Source organism: Grammomys surdaster, unplaced genomic scaffold (genome assembly GCF_004785775.1).
Source record: "Grammomys surdaster isolate TR1022 unplaced genomic scaffold, NIH_TR_1.0 165, whole genome shotgun sequence".
NCBI lineage: Eukaryota > Metazoa > Chordata > Mammalia > Rodentia > Muridae > Grammomys > Grammomys surdaster.
The window spans coordinates 16,163,882-16,187,477 of record NW_021604613.1 but is presented as its reverse complement, the minus strand read 5'-3'; the positions used below and the strand labels follow the sequence as shown (position 1 = coordinate 16,187,477).

Genomic DNA, 23,596 nt, shown 5'->3' with positions numbered 1-23,596 from the left:
AAGGGCTGAAAATATGCTTGGGACCTCTCAAGAGATAGTGATGATTGTTGAAGATGTTGAAGATGACCTTCTGTAGATAACGTGAGAGTGATTCTAAAATTAAATTCTAGAATTCTAGAATTAAAGAGGTAATCGGTGTTGAATGATGTCGTGGCTACCATGATGGGCAGCTTTGATCTCCCTCCACAAAAGAATGACTTTCTCAGCTGCTGTAAAAACATTTAACCAAAGATGGACCCAGGTGCCAAGTCCCAGCCAAAGAAAACTACCTGATCCTTTCTCTTCTCTGTGGTAGCTATGAGGCATAAAAGCCAGCTAAGTCATTCTGGCCTGGGGAAGCTGTGAGTGTCTACTGTTCTCCAGAGTTCCCAGTGGACTTGGCTAGTGTCAGTACCAGGAGCACACTGCAGTTCAGCTTCTCTCTCTCCAGTCTTGTCTGCATGCAGCAGATAGATGCCCCTTTGTCCTGTTGCTGTTCTTGGAGCTACTCAGCTATTAGAGCATTGGTTGTCAAAGCCATGAGTGTTGGCCCCACTGACAAACCTTTTGTTTCCAAAAAAGATTTATATTATGATACATAACACTAGCAAAATTACAGTTATAAAGTCGTATGAAATAATTGTATGGTTGGAGGTCACCACAACATGAGGAACTGCATTACTGGATCGCAGCATAGGAAGGTTGAGAACCATTGTATTGGATGTTGCTGCTGCCATAGGGGAGCAAGTCTACCTAATTGTTCATCAGATTCCCAAACAAATAAAGATACTGATATCTCACTGACTGAATAAAGCTTTATTTTAATGCAAAATAAATCATGAAAAATTCATATACTCATATACAATAACATCCAAAATGTCTTCAGTGATATAAATGGGATTATCTTAAAAAGTTTGTCAAGAATGCACTCTCCATCCTCATATGCCAAACTATGATTTCACATAATTTATCTTTATAACGTATGAACAGATGACTTGATAATCATAAAAGAACAGGAAAGACTAGAGAAAGTAAGGGTATAAACAACAGGTTTTGTTTTATGTTCCAGTAGTAAATAGCTTTGCAGATGGAACGGAACACTTTGTGAAGAGCAGATCAAGAGATGGGTTCAAAGAGTCTTTGGGAATGGTTCCCTTCCCATTCTGAGCTCAGTAGCCAAACCCAACTTTTAAAAGCCAGGCTGTGGGCAATTGCATGACTATTTAAGGACAGGAGGGAGAGTTGCACTTGGAAGCCACAGTTGCATGTGAGAGTACTTACTGGCTTATTTTAGATCTCTAACTATGTTTCATCCTTTTTATCGGAAAGGTGACTTTGTAGGGATATCTTATGAAGATTTTCTGTCTCACTGTAGCCTTGTTCTACCCAAAGTTGGCATGAACTGAGAGAGCAGAGAAATACTATATGGACTTTTCTGAATGGAACACCCTCCTGCCTAATTGCATAAAACTTGGGCATTCTGTTCACATGGACCCAGGAAGCAGTGGATATCTATCCAACTTAACGCGAGCTCGAAAGCTGCTCACGGTGGGTCTCAGTGTTCAGTGCTGATGGGAATTTTCATCCCCCCCCATCAACCACTTTTCAATTTCTTTCACGGGCCTGAAATTCTATAACATTGCTCAAACACTAAACAGAAAACAAACAAAAACAAGTGGAGTTGATTTCCAGTGAGGGGGAAAGTAATTACTCTTTTTAGGTTTGGTCTCTCTGTGGACCAGGGAACAGAGAAAACAGCTCTCTGCTCTTCTTGAAGTTGCAGGAGGATTTCCTTCATAAGGTAGGTATAGCTTTAAAAAAAATCAAGGCAGTGGGTCTTATTTTAATTTTATTCTTTCGGTAGCAGAAATAAGGCTCCATAAAGCCTCCAAGGCGGTGCTTTTCTACGATGCTATTGAATACATCAGGCTTTTGCTCCATGTGGTCCTGTGGGCTCCACATAGATGTCCTGAAAGTTGAAGAATAATGAGTTTCGGAAATTCTTTTTCTAAGCTTTGTTTGCTGCAAAATCATGATTGAAGCAAATGTTCCTTTTTTTGCCCACTGACTTAGCCCTGTGGGGAAACAGTATTAAGCCAACAGGGATGGCGCCTCAGCTGAGGGGTGTGATGGACCAATGAGGCCTGTTTCTCTCTCTTGTAGAAGGCTGAATTCTCTAGGGACTAAAGGTTTTCAAGTGGGTCTCCTCTCTCAGATCTTTCTGTTCATACAAAAAGTGGGTGGAGAAGGTGGTGAGGAGAGGGCTCATGAGGCTGGATGGCCTAGGTTTGTAGCTATTGTTAAAAAATAAAAACAAAAACCTTTCTCTCTGTTAGAGTTCCCAACTACAGAGAGACACCGCAGTGAGTTTTCCCAAGGCTGTAAATATACTAGTTGCTATTCCCATCTCCTGGGGACCTGCTGATCATAGCCTGGACTTCCAGATAACTACATGCTTTCCCTGACCCTGGAAAATGGTGTTACAACAGTGGAGGGGAGACAGTTGGAAGGATGTCACACAGGCATTGATAAAGCTTACTGCCTCAGCTGGTCTTAACCACTGCTTGGCTTGATGCAGCCTCTGTCACAAATATAATGTTAGTTCTTTAGGGCAGAATCAGAAGCAGTGAGTGCTATACTTTAAGCAAGAACTGAAAGCTGTTACCATCTATTTTTTGTTCTCTTTAATAATACCTTTGGACCTCTGTGGGTTTCTTAGGATTAGCAACTATTGCATTGACTGTGTACAACACAAAGCCAAGGTCTGGAGAAGCTTTTCGGAAGCTTGCATGTAGGGGTGCTGTGCGCTCAGGGTGAATGTGCTGGAAACATGAGCAGAGCAGTCATCCTCAAGTGCCAATCCCTCTTCGGCACACCACTGTCATCTACCCCTGGCCAGTCTGCAAGTGGCCCAGCCTCCTCACAAGGGTAAACTTGTACCTTGGATAAAATTAATGGTTTACAGAAATTTGAGTAAAATATAGAACACACTGAAGAATATTTAAAAAAAAAACAAGATCTTGTTATAGGATCTTAAATTTATCCTATAGTCTAGGCTAGCCTGAACCTGGAAGCCTTCCTGCCTTGGCTTCCTGATTACTGGGATTCTAGGCATGCAGTACCATTCCTGGCTCAAGAGTTGATTTAATGCCCCTCCACCCTGAATTGCATTTTACCTCATTGTAATGTTTTTCTTTCAAAATTCCTTGGCTCAAAAGAAAGACCATTTCCAGCATGGTGGCCACGGGCCCTACAGTGTGGCCACAAGAGCTTGTTGAGCAGAGCCTGGGATCGTCTACTCCATGAACAAGTTACATGGGATAAGGCTGCTGGCTGAAGAGAGGTGCTGGAGGACAGAAGGCAGCTTGACAGTCTGTTATTCAGATGGCCACAGTAATTGTGGTTTAGAGAACGATCTCTGCTAAGTCCAGCAAACGACGCTATTTACGTGGAAAACCAGCAGTTGCATCATTCCTGGTCACAAAGATACTTCAAATTAAAAAAAAGAAAAACAATCGGCCAAATGGCTACTCTATGGATTCTAGAACACTACAGTTCAGTAAAACCGGCTGGTCAGTGGCATTCTACGCTCAGCCAAAATATGTCTATACTGAACTAAAGACTTTTTGGAGGGGCTGGGTGAAGAAGTAATGTGAAAAGTTTAAAGTACGTTATCAGTTGTTGAGAAATCCAGAACACCGGGCTTTTTCTGCTGTTTCTCAGTCTTGTGCACGTGTTCCCGTTTGGGTCACACAGGAAGCTTCAGATGCTGTGTTATATAAGAAAGCTCAAAGGAAGCAACGATGGCTTTTCAGCTTCTTAAGCCAGAATACATTTTTTTCTTTTAAATCAGGTGGAGACCTTAGCTTTGCCCTGACATTTGTTAATGAGATAGAGCAGATGCGGACTGATTTAATCTTACCATCTTCTCCCTTCACTTCCCCTGCCTGACTCCTTCCGCATTAAACATCCAGGAGGCAATTTTCTCTTCTCTTCTCCATACTGGTAATCACATGTGTTTGAACACACACACACACACACACACACACACACACACACACACACACACAGAGAGACAGACAGACAGACACACACACACACATCCATCTACTTGCTGTCCCAGGGGCAGATCGATACTGTTTGGCACTCTGTCTGGAACTGACATCCATCCCATCCCTAGGACATTGCTTTCTCTGTGGCCTGACCAGCAGACTCTGTTTTCTTTACCCACCCTACTCACATGAACAAGTTACAAGCCCTTTAAGTGGAAGTCTAAAATAACTATGGGCATTTGAGGAGGGCTCTGAAAGGAGCTATCTCCAAGCAAGCAAGCCAGGGACTGGGAGGGAGGAAAGCAAGGACCATGGGACAATCAACCTTCTTCATCTGTTCACTGTGGTTCTTGGAATGAACTCCCTTCTGGAAGCTCTGACCAGCTCACATCCTCCCAGATGCTAATACTGCATTCAAATTCAAATTACTGTCTTTTATATCAAAAGCAAGGAAGTGCGAAGGGCTCCTATCAAACAAGTACCAGGAACCCAAGCTCAACTGTAAATAAGGAAATACAGTCTTCCTTTGGGTCTAAGGTTTCCAAGAGGTCACTAGTCATGTATGCAGTTGCTTTGTTCTCAGTGAAATCATTGTGCTTTTGAAGATACGTATTTGCAGCCTCTCTGCTCTGCCAGTCGGTAGGTCTCATACCTCCAAGGACAGGGCTAAGTCTCTGAATGGGTGACTAGGCTTGACAGAGAGAGACCTTTACCTCTATGCTGTTGCTTCTTCTATGTGTGTGGTGGGGGTAGGGTTGTACGTAGCACTGGTTTGCTAGCCAGGGGCTACTATAGTGCAGCTCCACTGATTGGTAATCAATTGTCATTCTCACTGAATCAATCAATTCTGCAAGCCTTTCAAGTATCAGAAAGTACTATTTTTATGACCACATCCTTCTTCCTTTTTGAATCCACATCCCCAAGCCCCTTTACCCCACTTTCTCCTCTGATTAGCAGTTACACCATGCATCCTCAGGAAGCAAGAGCCACTCTGTACACCTTAGCCTGGAGAAGGCCTTAGGTTCTAGCAACGGCAAAGATGGTGTTGGATGTCTTCCTTGCTTGGCAGATCTCTGTGATGTTCAGCTATACTGCTGCAGTCATGGGATTCTTCTGCCTGGGATCCTGGTTACGATAGGGGTACTGGTCAGGGCTGCCCCCTCGGGGTCCTGCTCTGCTCATCTCCTGGTAGACTGGTACTCGCTGGTGCTGAGGTGGTGAAGGAGGAACATCTTGTCTGAAGGGTCCTTTGTGCTGATGGGCTGGTGGGGGTGGGTAGTACTGTGGGTATCGTAGATCTGTTACCCTCAGATCCGGGGGCCTGGGATAGCTCCCTCTTGGGGGATGTACAGGATGAGGCCCTGGGTAGTACGGAAGCTCTCTTTCATTGTAGCGCCCTCGGGGTGAAGCTGTCAGGTAGTCCACAGGATCTGCTGAGCCTCCCCTAGAAAGAAAAGCAGAGATATGTGTCAGGAGCTACGGAGCTGCTACTCTCAGCTGAAGAGCGCCTGTTTCTGCCTTGACTGCAGTTGGCTGTGACCACACCCTTGGCCTGGATAAGGATATATTAAAAGATGTGATGTGTACCCTTAAACACTGGGAGAGAGGATCCTCTTCTTTGCCATCTTAGACTTCAAGGTGAAAACCATGGGCCGAGGAAGGGCAACCAGGATGCAAGAACTCAAGCCCTTGGCACCACAAGTCACTATGTAACCAGGACTGCTTAGGACACATTGTGACATGAGAAGAAACATGTTCCTATGTTGCGTATGTCCTTTTATATATTTGCTTTTATTACAGCTCAGTTAAGCCTGTGACTGTTAGAGCCCCAGTCTGTGTGAGCTATGGTAGCACAAATACTCCGGGTCAGAGTCCTCATAAAGTGTACTAATTTCCCTCCAAGATGACAGAGGTGCTCACTGAAGGCTGTGGGTGGCCTTGGCTAAGCCTGGGTGGCTGCTGTCACACCCGTCGATAGATTACTATGCCTCCCCACTACTGTTCCTAGAAGACCTCTCAACTTGGGGCTGGGAAACTCCTCACCTGGAACTGTGATAAAAGTAATTAAGTCTACCACAAAGTCAGTAGCAAAAACCAAGTTGCCCTGTGTAATGGGCAGGCATGCAGAAAGGTTTGGGGCCAGAACGCACACTAATGGGAAACAAGCCTGTCTGGAACTTTCTACTGAAGACAAGTATCGCCTGATCTGCCCACCATAACAGAAACAATGTGCAGATGATGGCATCTTGGCTAGCCTGGAGTGAGACACATGACTTCTGTTTGCAGCTCTTAAAATCCCATGAACCTTCTGTGCACACATTCGCCAGTACCATTCACCACGTCACCAGATCCGTCCGTTCTTTATTCCTCTGCTCTTTAGGATTTTTTTTTTTTTTTAAGGAGAAACAGAAACAATAATGATTACTGCAAAGCTCTCCAATGGCTTGGATACTTTAAAGAAATGACAGGGCTGTAAGAACACCGTGCCTGTGGTTAATCAGGCACTGTCAATGAGGGTCAAAATCACCCTGTAATCTGTGGAGTTGGATGGTAAAACAGCCCTGAACATTCCCCAAATCAATGAAGATTTGACAAGCTCTGAGCTCAGGGAGCATGCGGAAAGCTGCCTGTGAACACAGCCATAAGGACGAGCAATACAATCCTCCATTTACACTTATCTGTGTGTGCGTGTGCCCTAATTTTGCTATGTATAATAATGAATGATAGATTCATGAATCTGGGGGTGATTTAGTTAGTGAGAGTTTTCAGATAAAAAATTAAACTGTTTCCGTACAAGTTATTTATAGCATCAGCTGTTATTGTTCAGTCCGGGCCGCTTTGCTCTATGCTAAATTGCCCATGACAAATAGAGCAGACATACATCGCCAATCATCTGTCACCATGGTCCTGCGAAATAAAGGACCCAGGTTTCACCATCCCTTTCCTTGACAATTGCATTTTTTATTTAGAAAGTTTCCAGCATTCATTGTATCTTTTATTGTTAAAAAAAAATTAAAGACCTCTTCTTTTGGCCACTGTGCCCATTGCTGTTTCCTTTGGCTCCACCTGGAGATTGCAGAAACCCTTTAAAAACATCCTTAACCTGTGTTTCCTTTCAAAAGCTACCAGAGGTATTTCTCTGCATGAAGTGAAACATGTGGTCTCTCTGCACACGTTTTATGTCCTTAGGATAAATCACTGACATTTGCAACACACAAACATTATCTACCTTAAAATGAACATACAACCAACGCTCCCCCTGGACTCTTAGCAGGAATGTTTCCTGTTTAAAATGGAAAGAGAGAAAGGAGAAATTCCAGGCCTTGGACTTTTTTTTTTTTTTTTTTAGGGTCCTGGTCTCTCTCTTAAGATTTCAACCTTTTAAAACAGAACATTATAAAAGACAGAAGTCTTTGGGGGGTTTTCTCTCCTTCTCTTTTTTTAAGTTGTGGAGAGACAATCCAGAGCGAGTGGTGACGGGATAGAAGCCACCCTGAGCAACTTGCAACCCTGAGTGACTCCACAGTGTACATGCAGGGCCAGAAAGGAGGTTATCTCTCCACCCACACCTCAGCCTGGGATTCTCCAGAATTCACTGCAAAGAGGAGAGAGGGAGGGTTCCAAGGGCAGAGAGGGTGACCCCAAGATAGCATCATGTTCCCAGAGGGCTTCTCTGGGGGTGGATTATATGCTGGGGAATTTGCTTACATGTGGCAGACACCAAGTGAGGGGCTGCTCTTTGTCAAGCAGTGGTGGCATGGAAATTGTCTTTTTCTGTAGAACTCATCATAAGAGTTATTGTTTGTAATTTTTCAGGGAGAAGAAAAACAATGAGTTGCCTGTAAAAATACTATTGAAAGTTCAGAGACCTCCAGGCGCCTTTTCCTCCCAGGGCTGCTGTTCATAACATTTCCCCCTTAAAGCCTAGCATTTCCTTCAGACTTTCACCAGAACAACTTCTAAATTATTGTGAATATTATCACAGGGACACGCTCATATAAATATGTAAAAGAACCACTTCTGGAGACTAGAGAGACGGCTCGATGGCTAAGGATGCTCTTGCAGAGGATTAGGGTTCTTTTCCTAGAACCCACATGGAGAGGCTAACATCCTCTTGTAAGTCTGCCTCCATGGAATCTAGCTACACTCATGTCACAAGCATGTGCATGCACGCACACACACACACACACACACTTACTTTAAAAACAAAGCAATTTTTAAGTAGGAAATAAAAAAAGAAAGCCTCCTATATGAGTTGCTTTTTTTCCTGCTGTACAGACAAGATGTCTGGGATAGGAGCAACTTAAGTGGGGAAAAGTTCATTCTGACTCTCAGTCTCAAAAGGAACAGTCATCCTGATGCACAGAGAAAGCAGGTGGAGTAACCTCATGAACTGGAGTATGTGGCTAAGTGCTCATGCAGACGCAGGGAACCAGAACTGGACATCACCTTCAAGACCCACCCCTAGGCAATCCATTTACTTTCAGAAAGGTTACATGGACCAAAGATTTCACAACTTCCCCATACAGTGCATCAGCTAGTGACCATTTTTTTTTAACTCAATGAGTCTGTGAGGGAAAACTTGGTTTAATTTTCTGTTTTCCCAGTGAGTAAGCTCATTTCTGGAAGCCAGAGGATTTAGGTTTAGCTTGGAAACTCATAGGAATGATTTTAGATATGTCTGAAATCACACAGATGTATGCAACAGTGCAAATAATGAACGCTGACCATTGTTTCCAAAAAACCCGACAAAGTCACAGGTTATTTACATGTAAAGAAACAAATAGATTTCAAGAGGACTTTGTCTTTGTGACACCTTACCATGTCACTAGTTCTCATTAGCAAAAGGGACCTGGGGAGGAGCGCCTGTGCTAGGCCCTGGATGCCAGCCATCATCATATATATAGAGATGGAAGCTATGTTCCTGTTTGGTTAAACAGTCATGCTTGGGAAGGGGGTGATATCGGAAGGACAGAATCCCTACAACGCTATTCTCACTGTATTATCACTAGAGTAGAGAAGGTGCAAGGGTGAGGGAAAGCCCTCCCGCCTGCGTACCAGACATGCAGAGACAATCTCCATCCTTCGTGTTGGCCCTCGTTAGTCATCTGTTCTGCCTTTGTCTTGGCTTCATGGTACTCATACCCTGCATGGGAGTGGAGCTCTTGGAAGTGGGCACTGACTCTTTCATGCCTCTGCCCTCTCTCTCCCTTGGGGCTTTGTGTCTCACAGGCGCCCCATAAATCCATACTGAGGTGTTTTGAGGGAAAATACACAAATGTACACAGTAACTAAAGAGTGTTAGATGTTGTTAGGGGCTGGACGACAGCAGAGAAATACAAGGAAAGAGTAGATTCAGTGGGACTCAGAGATGGACAATGGTTGAAGTAAAACCCATTTCTAGTTTTTCCAGAGGAAAGAAAGAGGGAATGAGTTAAGTACTGGATTGGGTTCAACATAGAAAGACTATAAAGTTTACTAGAGTTTTCCAGGCACAACAGGGCAGATGTACATATGAACTCACAGTGGCAGCAACAACACGCACAAGACCCATGCAAGCTCCAGCCAGTCACAGTCCCAGCATAGAGGAAGCAAGGTGGGCACGAAATCCTACCACTACCTGAAAAGCTACTGGTATTTTATGAGTGCTAGGATAGGGAGAGTCAGCTTTCTTTAATGATAGGAGCCCTAGTAGCAGCAGGGCTGGACTCATCCTCAGAGTAGTTGGGACAACCCAAATTAGACTCTGTGGGGAACAGAAAAGAAAAAAAAGAAAGAAAGAAAAGAAGGAAGGAGAAGAAGAGGAAGAGGAAGAAGAAAGTTCAAAGCTGGGTGGGAAGGGATGAGAACATGGAGAAGCCAATGAGAGGAGTTGGTGGGGTGGAGATGTTCAAAATACATTGTATGAAATCCTCAAAGAATTAATTAAAATATGTTTTTAAAGTGAACTATAGACTGAATTTACTAGGAATAGGTTATATATATTTAAAAATCAGTTAATACTTTCACAATTGTCTGGCAAGGAAATTTTCTTTATTGCTGTCATAAACACAGTAATGTAGGAACATTTTGATTCATGTCTAGAAATACAGTCCAGTAAAAGGCTCCAGATAGAGGACATGAGGGAGACTGTTGAACTCACACGCAATCAGCATGCTTTCAAGCACTGAGTTCCAGGGTGGTGGTGAGGTCCAGCGCCCCTCAGCCCCAGCACTAACCCACTTCTCTCCACAAAAACACACAAGATGGACAACCTTCATATAAACCACACATGCCCAAGAGAGGCAGAAACTAGGATTATGCAAACCAGCCTACCACCTGCTGTAAGTCAGTGCCCTTTCCTCCCAGTGCAGAGAGAACAAAGGAGTTGGTGTGGAAAAGACCTGCTCTGATGAGGGGAAGACTTGAGGAATATTTGTAGCCTTCAGTTCTTCTAACAGCACTGACCAGTGAGCATGATGCATGTATCTCATGCCTGGGGTTGAGGATCGTGGCCGTATCTCATCCAATGTGTTCCTTGTAGGAGAAAGCTCACTGACACTGAATAGCCATGGTTGGGGGAGGGAGGGGAGTAACTAAGAGACATGCCAGTATGAAGATTGTTTTAAGAGGTGAGTTCAAAGGTAAAGGAATAAGGTTTGTAGTAGAAAGTGTGAAACCACAGGGAATAATGTACAAGCAAGGACAATGCCTACCTTACACAAATGGCGTGGGTTTTTTTTTTTAAGTTTTGGATAAACTTCAGAAGTGGAAATTCTTGTTCCTCTTAATTTGTATAAGATACTGTGTATGTTAGCAGCCCAAACAAAGAGAATTAAAACAAAACAAAATCAAACCAAACCAAACCTCCCTGTCTGAATGGGTTTCTCTCTCTCTCTCTCTCTCTCTCTCTCTCTCTTTCTCTCTCTCTCTTTTTCTTTCTTTCTTCTCAGTAATAATTAGTTGTAACCAAATTTGGAGTTAGAATCGAGTCAAGCCATATGGTTCAAGCCTCCTGGCGTTGTCCTCATTGGCAAGATGTGGATAAGCTATACTCCTTCACACAGAGTTCCACACAGAGTTCCACACAGAGTGGGACCAGTATTTGTAAAGTTAAAAAAAAAAGCCAGTGCAAACTAATATGCTCTTAAGCTGCCCATGTTATGTGGAGAGAGATGCTTTTAGCTTGTGTTTGGAATTCCTTCAGGGTCAGGTTTCCAGTTACCAGGCCTTCATCCATGGTCCAGGCACGAATGTGGTTGGCCTGGATTAGCAGAGCCCTCTGCAAAGTATATTACATAGCTTTGATTTCAGCAGATTTTACAAAGCCATAAAATATAATGACCATTTGATGACCTATCATATAGAAATGATTATGGAAAAAAACTCCCCTTTCATCACTCACGTTCTCCATCGTGTTATGAAGAAGGGCCCTTGCTGTTCTTTGCAGAGTACTGGCAAGAGAGGCAAGTGTCACTGCAGACGCTTCTGGCCCTTTATAACACCAGGGGAATGTTTTCAGAGAGAATGAAAGCGAGCTGGCAACAACGGAGTGTTCAGAAGGCAAATACTGTTCTGATCACTGCCATTTGATTTCTCTGCTGGTGTCTTTCATCAGCCGTCACAAATAGAAGTCATTTAGTAACAAATGACATGTATAGGGAGTCTCAGCTTCTATATCAGTCAGGCAGGCAGACACGGAAAACGACCCTTAAGAGTACTTCATCTTGTCAGACTCGAGTTTTAGCAGACCTAAGAGTGGTCCTGCTTAAATAACCTCCTTTATGAAGGGGGTAAGAGTGTTTTAAAGTTTCATGTCAGGGACAATTAGAAAGGACAAGCATGAGATGCATAGGTGGACATGGAGTTCTTGTGGAAATCAAGAGCTGTCCTGAATGGCTGCAAACCCACTGGAATCCATTCCAGAGACACACTACAAAATAATTACCACATAGTCTCTTGAGCCAGAGGAGGAGAATGGGGACCAAGGAAAGGAATCACAACTTGATCAACCAGGCCACAAATTCATTCACTTTCCTCTTTTTCTTTTATATCAGTTCTGGAATCTCAGTATCTAAACATTGAGGATTCTGTCTGATTGTCATGCAAGGGAGGATGGTTCTTTTCCAAGGACAGACTTAAGGAGCTGACAGGTTGGGGCCTGTAAGGTCCTGAATTCTAAAAGCTGGCCTCTCAGGAGAAGCATTATAGGACTACTACCCAAGGTTACAGCCTGCAGACAGAATATTCCTGAGGTAAACCACAGCATTCACAAAAGCCACCTTTCCCTGCTTGACTTTAGATTATATATACATTTAGAGTAATGTATATATATGGTATATGCACTTACATAATGTATAATATATATGTATATACACATATATACATTCTTGGAGAAGATGTTCGCATATTGCCGACACAGCTACCTCCTCACTCCTTCAACTGATTTCTAAATTACTGTCAGTTAAATGAGTCCTGTATCAATCATTGTTCCCTTGTCCCATCAATTGCCAAAGTCTGAGGAATTTGATGTAAATCGCCTGTAATCATTACATCTCTTCTCACTCTGGGTGAGAAGTACACTTACGGACTCAAAGCTTTCTGGCATCGTGTGTGTGTGTGTGTGTGTGTGTGTGTGTGCGTGTGTGTGGTGGGGAAGGAAGAGCTTCCACTTCACAGTTTTATTAGGACATGGGAAGATTCTGGCAGCGAAAATATCTTATTCTGAAATCCAGAATAAGAAATGTTAAGTGCTGGGCCCAGTACCACTGTGCTCCATAGGCTCTGTAACCAGCGTCAGATGGTGGTTTAGAATTGCAAAGACTCAGAGCGAGCTGAGCAGAATAGCTCCTTTGCAAGTGCTTAAGGCAAACCAAGCCCATCTCAAGCAGTTTTTCCAAGCCAACCTCCTTACTCCTCACAGTAGTGTGATAGGGTAAACACCGTTATTATCTGTGGGGCTGTGGCTTGTGCATGAGTGGGCGTGGGTCCTTGTTGGGCTGCATTATGGTTCTTGTGCATCTGTTCCCCAGGCAGCTGGAACCGTGGCTCAGGGAGTAGAAGCACGGGAATTTGACTGAATTCACTCCACGTGGTGCCTGACGGATATCGGGCTGTGAGAAGCCACCGAGCTCTGCTCCAGGAGTGGGGAGATCTCAGTCTGAGGTCCTACAGGGGCAGAGCTCTTGGGTCAGGGGGTCTCCGGGCCGAGGTGGCTGGCGGGAGACCGGTGGTCTCAGCTCTTGGGCACCCAGGTGCCGCTGAGAGACCTCAGGAGGATTGAGACCATACAGGCTGTACTGGCCCGCAGCTGAAAGGGGTGAGGGGGAGAAACTCTGGCAGTGCCCCTCAGGAAAATGAGACTCTTGGTCACAGGGACTCCTTTGGTTGGGTCGTGGCTAGCTTGGCTACCTTGTTTGAGTTGGCAGGCCTCTGTGGCTGGAATGTAGAGAAGTCCTCTGGAGGGAGATTAGGCAGCAGTGGCTCACTAGTTGAAGGCCCCCTCTATGGTTCTCTATGGCGGGCCCAAAAGACAGGAGTCCATGGTTTTAAAACTGTCATGGTGGGAACTGGATGAAGCTGTACCCCCATGTCCTCAGGGTGGGCCTGAGGTTAAATATCTTTTGCAAGAAAAAGGGTCTGGGAAGGAATGCTTAGTTGGCTATGTCCTCTGGCCTTTAGGTATCTCATTAATATGGAGATCTCTTGAGGCTCTGCGGCCTTATAGTCAAGTCCTCTACCTGTGTTACCTGTGCTACATGACCTAAGGCCACAAACCTTTCTTTGGGAGGGGCTGTGGATAAGTGAAAGGAACCAGAGCCCAGGAGCAAGCCCAAGCTCTTACCATCTCTTTAGAGTATCCAGGGTTTAAGGCCTGTGCTCTACTAGGTACCCAGCTGCCTCTCACAGCCCACTGCCCCACAATTATCCATGGCTTGAGACCAGGAAAGGCAGAACAAAGACTTACATGACTTGATTGAAAGCCATGGGCAGTGGACAGGCCCAGGGTCTACCTAGGCAGACAGAGCCAGGGCCTCTTGCTTGAATCTAGTGGGGGAAAAAAGGCAAGAGAGTTTCCCAATAAGTGTTTTGGCTTTGGGAAACTCATGAAGCTAGACACTCTGGAAGTGCTGGTGGGATGCCAAGGAAACACCTAGAATTCCAAGTGTGAAGTCCCATTCAGATACTTTGAGCTGCTGGCACAGTAGGAAGGTAGACTTTTCTTGTTCCATGTTCAAGGGTCCAATATATTGAATATTGGTTTTAATACTCAAGGGTATATTTACTCAACCAACACCTAAACTCATGCAGGCATGATGGGGCCCATGAAGCACCGTTTCTCCTACTGGCCCTGAGGATTCTGATACATGATAGATAGGGTACCACTGGATGGCTGATGGAACCCCACTGTGGTTGTGGGATCCTACTACACACAGCCCCAGCAGTGGCCATTCTGGAGGATGATGTAATAATATAGTGGGCCAGGAGAAATCCCCAGTACACTCACACTCACACTCAGCCCAGCATCCTGCTCTGGCAGCCATCCTCACGTTTGTGGCTGGCTGTGCTTGCTTCTATGGTTTGATTTTAGGATCTCTTTTCAACTGGTCTATTATAACAGCACTAGTAAGTGTGGACTCACAGACAAGCAGAACAGGTCATAACCAGTCTGAAAAAGTGCGATTCGACAGCCCAGCACTACAAAATGTGCTCATGTGAGTCTGAAGGACAGCTGGATAGCTGTCACCAGCTCAGAAGCAATTCTGAGTACAGTGAACTAACTCTCAAGTGAGAACACAGTATGGCTTCCAATGCAAGGGACTGACCTTTTCGGTGAACTGCATGAATAGTTACAGGGTTTAGACGTGTTGTTCTCGGATTTTAAGCCTTGTTGGTTTTTGTATGCACTTCAATATGTAAAATTCTCTGAGCCCCTCCCATTTTTACACCTACTAATATTAATTCGATTAAATGAGGTTTATAGACAGTTTGGTAAGCTTCTAGGCTCACCTTCTGTTTTAATAAATGGGGATGCTCATATTTTAATAGGAACAAAGGTAGCTGAAAGTTGGTGGACCAGGGGCCAATGGAGCATGGGAGTGCCAGTTGACTCTGATTTTATATTATTTTATATTTTAAGGATTTTATATTATTACCTCTCAGTACTGCCACTTTCTTCCTTTCTTTGCAGGTTTCTCCAGAGAGCAGCATCCAGTATCTTTCTTTCAATAGTAATCTGAGCTTCTTGATGCCACCCTCTAGTAGTGAGGCATGGATTTGGGGGGAGCACAGTCTGGACTCAGAGTGTCACCTGGGAGAAATTTGGGTTGTGAAAGTTATCCTTTCACAGACGTGGCTAGGTGACATTTAGGATTAATTGAATAGTTGCCCTGATGGTCAGCAGTGCGCCCACCCCCTGGTTTCTATGAGATGATGTAAGTGGAAGTATGTTAGCCTCTCCATGCTAATTCTGATGTGGAACCTCTGTATTTCACCATGACATAGACCAGTGGTTCTCAACCTTCCTAATGCTCTGACCCTTTAATACAGTTCCTCATGTTGTACTGACCCCCCAGCCATAAAATTACATCACTGCTTCTTTATAGCTGTAATTTTGCTACTGTTATTAATCACAATGTAAATATCTGATATGCAAGATATCTGATATGTGACCCCTGTAAAAGGATTGTCTGACCCCTAAGGGGTTGTGACTCAGGTTGAGAATCACTGACCTGGAGACCTTCATTTCCTAGCTGTTCTAAACAGGTTCTGAGATGCATGGCTGGTTCTCTATGCCTACCTCTTATTGGTTCCACTCATTCCCCTTGTCTAGAATCTCATTATTTAGTGTAGCACTTTGGAAAAGGGCATTTTTGGGATGATTTTCAGTAAACAATCAAGATGATTCGTAGGTACTGGTGACTTGTGTTTACCTCCCCCTCCTGTTGAGGTTTCTAAATCCTCTCATTGGTCTTCACATGGCTGGTAAGAGTGGCTATTAATGTCATTATTAACATTTAACTTTCAATTCATCTTTTATTAAAGTGAGATGTGCTGCTCCTGTTTCCTTCTGTGTAGTATTGTTGGGTTAATGTGGGGGTCCCACATCTGCCTCACCATGGGGCTAAGGCTGCAAGACACGGGAAGTTTGACTGCACTTACCCCACCTGGGAGTTGGGCTATGTGAAGCTGGAGCACCCCGCTCTGGGGGTGGGGGAACACAGTCTGAGGCCCCAGAGACCACAGGAGCTGGCTGGGGTGGGGGGTGTCTCTGGGCCAAATGGTGGCCGGAAATGGCTGGTTCTCAGGCTCTTAGACCTCCAGGCACCGTTGGGAGCTGTGGAGGAGCTGAGAACAAAGTGGGGGGAGTCTTTGGCCTGTCCCTGGCTTGTTTGAGTTGGTGGTCATCATGGCTGGGAACTTAGAGAGGTCTTCTTTGGGATATTAGACTGAGGCTCTGTAGGCAAAGGCCTTCTCTATGGCTCCCCATGGCAGATCTCAATGAATAGAGACAGTCCATGGTTTTAAGATGTTTATTGTCAGGGTGGAATGTAGATAGGAACTGTACCCCAGTTTCTCAGGGTGGGCCTGAGGTTAAATACCTTTTGCAGGGAGGAGGTCTGGGAAGGAATGCTTAATTGGCTAAACCCTTTTGGCCTTTAGGTACCTTATTAATATGGAGATCTGTCTTGAGGCTAAGTGACTTGTGGTCACACCTTCTACCTGTGGAGGGGCTAGTAGGGGCATTGCCCTTATGTGACTAAAAGACACAAATCTATGGAGGGCTGTGGCCTTGTGTCAGGGGCCTAGAGTCTGGGGGCATGGTGAAATACTTGCTGTCCCTTAGGATCACCTGGGTCCCACCTGGGTGGTTTCTAGCCTGTGCTTGACCAGAAACCAGGCTGTCTTTCATGGTCCGACATAGTATGGCCCATTAGACTATCTTCTTCAGGCTCCAGCCTTGCTTTGATGCTGGCAAAATGGAACAACTAGCAAATCGAAGCCTACAATCACCTGAACTGATGGATGAACTATGAACTCACCTTGAAACCATCATTTTTCTCCTTTTCCTCCTCCTCCTCTCCCAGTTCCAGTGTTCCCATACTCCCATCCCCCATCCCAGGCCCTATAGCAACACTAATATGTAGGTCCAGAGCTACTGATGACTGTATTTCAAAAAGAGACGGCGAGACAAGCTTTTATTGTGAAGGGGCTCCTTCAGATGATATTCCACCCTACATTTGTTCCCTAATGCCCTGGTTTATTGATTTATCCCTTGAACAATTCAAAGAAAACTGAAAACTCATCCTGTCTCCTATTGCTTTGAATGCTGCTTTTGCTGCTGGCCATGTCTGGTGTGGGTGTGTGTACCAGTATGAGATGACTCCCTTCCCTCTCCCCCTTTTTTAATACTTCATGTATTCTGTCTGAGCAGTGGAAACTTCAATTCTTAAAGTCAGTCATGAAACTGTGGCTTTAATAATTTAAATAAAAGCTTATCACAGGAAAGCAAATATTTACAAGTATGAGTTACCTAATTTAAAGAAATTAATTAAAAGTAAATGCTGAAGTGATTTAAAACTAAAGAGCCATTACCAAATAAAATGTTATTTCCCATGTGCCCACACCAGCTTGTTTTGGGGGCCTTAGAGAGACAGTGCTCCTCCTTCAAGCTTCCAAATGCACTGACTGTTGAGGGGATGGGTCTGTTTGACCCTATGGCTTAGGCAGGTACTCTCAGTCTGTCTGAGAGACTTCACAATGTAACCATCATCAGTGCACGGGAGCAGAAGAGGCAGAAAAAGCGGCAGGTACTGTATGGAATGGCAGTTTTCAACCTGTGGGTCTCAACCCTATGAGGTTGAATGACTCGTTCATAGGGGTCATCGAAGACCATCAGAAAATAAAGATAATTACATTATGACTTATAACAACAGCAAAATTACAGCTATGAAGTAGCAAGAAAGTAATTTTATGGTTGGAGGTCAGCACAACATGAGGAATAGTATTGAAGGGTTGAGAACCTCTGGTGTAGAGCATGATCCAGAGGACTCTGCTGGTTTGAGCCTCAGAGTCCTCATGTGTAAATTCCTGAGTTCTTTGTTCCCTACCCATAGTGATGCAAATTGACCCAGACAAAACAAACAGAAAAATCACTTTTTACTGAGGTGCCCAGTCCTGCTTGAGTTCATAGTCCATTTTAAATAAAATTCTATTTGTAACTTAGAGTCAAATGGTATTGACCAAAGGCTTAGGATAAAATGCAAACAAATTTCATCCTTAGATCTGAGTGGCACAGACCCTCTGTGTCTTCCCTGCACTGTGTAGAAGCCTAGAATAGACACTGCAGCCTGCAGGGATATTTTATACCAACATACACATACTCACTGAATGTAGAGCTATGTGGTGCTTGATTTTTTTTTCCCCAGCTGGCTGCTAATATTTGAAATTCAAGTGATTTCACACAAAAATTAAGGTGTTTCTTGTAAAAATTCAACTTTTCCTGCTTTTCTTGAAATTCAAGACTTCCCATCCTGTGAGCCACCATCAGCTGGAATTACTCTCTCCTCTCTTGGAGAAGTCTCTGTCTTTTTCCAACACTTCCTGCTTTTGACAGTATTTCTGAAGGCCTCTAGTGCAACTTAGGTGCAAAGTTTCTGCTTCATGTGGTAAAATCTCACTCTCCACATTCCTACACTATAATTCCAGTTTTCTCCTTCCATTTGAAGGTATATGCTGCCAGTGTTTGCTCATGTAAAGAGTGAGGCTTCTGAAAGGTTGACTGCAATTTTGAATGCTTGACTTTAAATCACTAAAAATATATTTCTCATCCAGTCTTCAGATAGCGACTCCAAAGAGTAACTCGTATTTGGGGCATTTCAGACAAGACATCTTATTTTCTCAGACTATATCTTCAGCTCTGTAAAGTGAAGGCAATAGAGTAGGTGGTCTCTGTTGAGTTGTGGGAGGTTACTATTCCATGACCCTTACCAGAACCACACAGGATCTACTGCAAGATGACCTCAGCTCATGTTGCTGCCTCCCAGCCTGACCTGTTGCAAACTCAAGCCTGATTGGGCCTCTTCACTTATCTTTGCCCTGGTCTCACAATCTGTAAAGTAATATGTGCTTTTCTTCTCAGAAGGACAAATGAAATGATATACATAAAAGCATATTGGAGGAAAGTTGGGATAAACTGAATTCAAGATCTTATATTACTCTTTTGTAATAATTATGAAGGGAAGCCTGCCTTGCCTAATGGGATGACTGGGTCAGAGTTTGCTGTCCCCATTGAAAAGCCTCATGCTGATGATCGACCTGCTCAACATGGGAGGTAATACTGTAGATTTTTTTTTTTAATCTTCACTCTCAGCAGGGTAATAGCAGACCTCCACTAAAGGGCAGGGGTGTTCTACTTCTGAGATGGTGGGCTCTAATTTACCTCCTCAGTCCATGGTTTTATGAGGAATGTATGTAGGTAACTGTTATCAGGTTGTTAAGCAGTTTGATGATGTGCTAAGTAGCCCTTTAATTGTTTTATTTACAACATGCAGTTCACTAACATCTCATTGGAGAATTCTCCACTTAGTTGATTAATATGACTAGTTTAGTGAAGTACAACCTGGCAAAGCTGGAAGCTAAAGAATAGCCACACAAATTTTAGCAGTCTTAAAGCTGTTTGATAATTTATTGATTCAAGATTGAAAAAAAATATTGGGCTAACCAAAGCATTTAAAAAAATAATAGGGAAAATCAACTTGGGGAAAAAAATAACTAAATTTAAATGTACTGCTCTGGCCTGCTTCGGGTCCCTTTTCATTTATCAGGAATAGGTGGTTAGAATTGCTTTTAGAAGTCAAATCTTCCTTTAAAAACATCTTCCTTAAAAGTCTTCCCCTTATATCTCCTCTGTGATTTTAGATCTGCACAGGTAAATTTCATATTGTTAGTCTGCTCTAGAAGGCTATTTTACTATTTGGATGGTGAAGTGACAAACCAACCATCAAATATCACCAAGCAGCCGAGAAGAAAAGAGCTCAGGAGTCATCACAGAGGATCATATCGTCCACTGGATAGGAGACAGATGAGAGCAAAGCGGCCAGAAGCTCAAGCTGAGGAAGGGTTAGAGGAAACCCAGGGTAGATACCAGCTTTCCTTTAAGGGTGCGGCGGCATCCTGGGGATGAAATCAAAAGGCAACTCTGGGGATTAAAGGCAAAGGCCAAGCAAAGTGTTCTTGGTTCTGTCAAACTGAATGTCATCCAGTTGTTTGCTCCTGGAATCAGAGGCCCTTCAAGTGAGTTTATTTAGCCTTGTGGTAATGCTCGGAAGTTCCGGCACGCTTTATTTAAAGCTCTTCAGTAAGGTCACACACACTCTTTAACATTATGCAGACTCTATACTGTTTAAGTGAAGTTCTCCCTCTATAGGATATTTATCTGTTTCCTGGCATGACATCAGCAATCTGGGGGTTCATGATGAGTTCCCTTAACCCACTCAGCTGGTACAAGATACTCAACATAGTATCTAGTTAGTTCTCTCATGGGAAGAAAGTTTCTCCTTTCTTTCAACTGACTGCTCATTGGAAGAAAGATGTGCACCTTTCTTCCCCAGATGACATCCTGTAGGGTGTCTAGTGGCAAGGCTCCTGTCTCAGGGAGTGCCAGCCCATCCTTGGCTACACAGCTAGACTCTGCCTGAAAAAGTAAGCCACTGAGATAAAGTAAAATAAGATTGGTAAGGACTTAAACAACAATGCTGAAGTATGGGTTAGTGTGTACAGTCAGCATACAGGCTTGCAGGATAAAATGAGCCATACAGAATCGCACAGTGTAGCCAACCAAGCTCTAACCAACTGTAAATTACCCGTCCATATTCTGAGCTCCCGTCCTATCCCCAACATCATCCAAGCAATGAGGTCCCATCCTTGGGTTTTTAATTCCATAGCAAGGTGACTTAATTTGCTGCTGGATCTTCAGGGGGCAACAGAAAACTGCCATTAACCCTTAAAGACCTACCTTAGAATTCACTGCTCTCTGTCAGTTGAGACCTTAGATTTTTGTTCAAACTGTGTAGATTTTAATTTCTCTCAGGACCAAAATCCATCAGACTGTTAAAAATCTGATCCCCAGGTGTCTCTCCTGATCTCATGCTTCCATAGCCTCAAACCAGTCTCAGCCCATCTGAGCAGTCCCGTCTCTCCAACACAGACCTTGCTATGATCACGTAAAGATGGAATAAAGGGCTAGAAGCAAATGGATCTGGGTTTCCAGGCAGTGAACATCTGATGTTGGGTTAGTTACTCATCCTCACAGCACATCTCAGTTTCCTCATTTATAACACTGAGGTGGTGAGGTAGGCTGCTTCCACCAAGTCATCAAGCAGGGCTAAATGAGAGTTGTGTAAAACGCTTAGCACAGGGCCTGGTCCTCGTAAGTGATCAATAAGGCTATGCCATCTTTATTACCATTCTTTCTGCTCTAACGTCTTATTTACTTATTTGTTATTCCATAACTTCTTACACGCTTTTCCCAGCCTTACAAATATTTTTGTATGCTCTGAAGTCTGTTTCTTCTTTAAAAAATCTGTTCCCTCCAGATGGAAACGAGGCAAGTTATCACCACTTTCCCAAAAAATTTATGGACTATGTTCATTTAAGAAATGTATACAAAATACACTACACAGTATACTCTATAAACAGTTGCTCCTTTTTCTCCCTACTTATATTGTGCGTTTCAAATTGCTTCTTACGTATGGGTCCTCATTGATATCACTGCTTACAGAGTAGCTCATGGATTTGAGATTGCAACTGTTCAGGTTCACAGAGAAAAGACAAGATCCTTCGAGCTCATGAATCTAAACCCAAAGGAAGCTGGCCAGCAGCCCCAAACCCAGCAAGCATGGTCTCAGAAGAAACATAACATCCCCTGTCTCCCTTGTCTTTTCTTTCATATAGGATTATCTGGTTGCATGAGACAGTGAGGAAACATACTGTAGGTCAGATGACAATCAGATCTGGAAATAGAGGACAGGTGGGTCTGCTGGTCTGACAGGATTCAGGAAGGTTGGTACCCATCCTACTTTTTGTGAACTTGGGACAAGGTTTTAAGTGAACAGTGGGTCCTACTTCTCTTCATCTTAGACACTGCCTTTCCTTTGCCTTGTGATCAAAGTTATGATGCTAGTAAGTTGCTGGTTTTTGCCTTTTTCCTATCTGTTCTACTTCATCCTGGAGGTAGCATCCAGCTGTTCTGAGAATCATCCCAGGCCTACCTTCAGCTCATGTGGTTCAGATGGAGTCACACCATCTTCTAATGCATTCCCTTGAGCACTGTAGTCATTTGTAGCTGAGTACATACCCCAATAAAAACAAGTCAAAGTAAAAGTCCCCAGCTGGGACTTTCGCTGGTAGAGTAAAATGGGTGAACCCCTCTGTTGTGAGATGGCTGAGAAGAAAGATCTACTGGTTGCTGTGAGCATCTCTCACAAGGGATGGATGAGCTGTTTTGAGATATAAGCTAATGCAAAAAAAAAAGTCAAGGGAAGAAACCAAATGTTTACAGTTTTCTAGGGGTTCTTAGGATGTGAAAAAAATCTGTCCTGGGGCTTATTTAAAAGTTGTATTTGCCAGACAATTTCATTTCCTGTATTAGGTGTATAAAAATATCTACATAATGCAGACAGAGAGCAATGATACTTTCTAATTGTTTGTGTGTAGAGAAGGGTACCGATGGTTATGAATACAAGTACCATAGAATGAGCTACTTGGAGCAGATGGTCATTCACCTTGGAAACCACATGAGGAGAATAAAAGCTCTGTGGTGGCTCATGTTATCTCAGCTTCCACCATCCCCAGGGTAGAGAAGGCAGAAAGCAAAAGGCCCAGAATAATCCTCTTTTTGTTGTGATAAAATTGTCTTGGGTGGGTAATGAGGCCTGAAGTTTAGGATGCTACCTGGTGAAGCTTTTGTACTTGGATCCATTGCACTAGGCACTGAGGGCCTGTGACTAACCTTCACAGCGTGAGGGCTGTGGCAGTCTAATTCAAAGAAAATGAATGCTCTCAACTGTAGTCCTTCAAGCAGTTCTGTGTGTGGCAGTGATGGGAGTGCTCGTGCAAGTCACACTTAGGTGTGTAATGGTAAGCCGCATCAGCAGAATTCCTGCCTGCTCACACCAGGAGAGTAAATACAAAGGAAGTTCCCACAATGACCTCCTCCGTCCACCCATCTCTTGAGTCAGAGAACCACGAAGACTCAATCAGTTCCTCATCTCCAGCTGCCTCTGTTTACGTTCACCATTTGAGATGGGCTTGGATCTGAAGTTGGTGTGGGAACAGAGGTCTGAGGAGCCTGACTTGCATGAGATTGTAATCTCATTTTGCAGCATACTGACTTTATAAAAAGAGTACTAAGGCTCTCAATGTTTATTTGAATGGCAAACAGGCTGTTCCACTGCCTAAGAACATGGAAACTTGTTTCAAAGGAGCAGCGTAAAGCAGCCTGCTTTCCTGGGCTCTCTGCCGTGTGTTTTTGAATGGGTATAAAGCCAGGGCTTCCTGGGGGTCTTCGAGAGTGGGACTTTTCC

The 23,596-nt window shown here is 43.8% G+C and overlaps 1 protein-coding gene across 1 annotated transcript in view; it reads right to left on the bottom strand.

The window, feature by feature from the left end:
• Positions 1–774: 774 nt before the first annotated feature.
• The window catches only part of Pard3b (par-3 family cell polarity regulator beta), a 951,194-nt gene continuing 928,372 nt past the window's right edge, over positions 775–23,596 (bottom strand). The window contains exon 24 of the mRNA XM_028765737.1: positions 775–5,475. Within this exon, the coding sequence (XP_028621570.1) occupies positions 5,118–5,475 (358 nt within the window). The 3' untranslated portion in view covers positions 775–5,117. The remainder of the gene's footprint in view (positions 5,476–23,596) is intronic.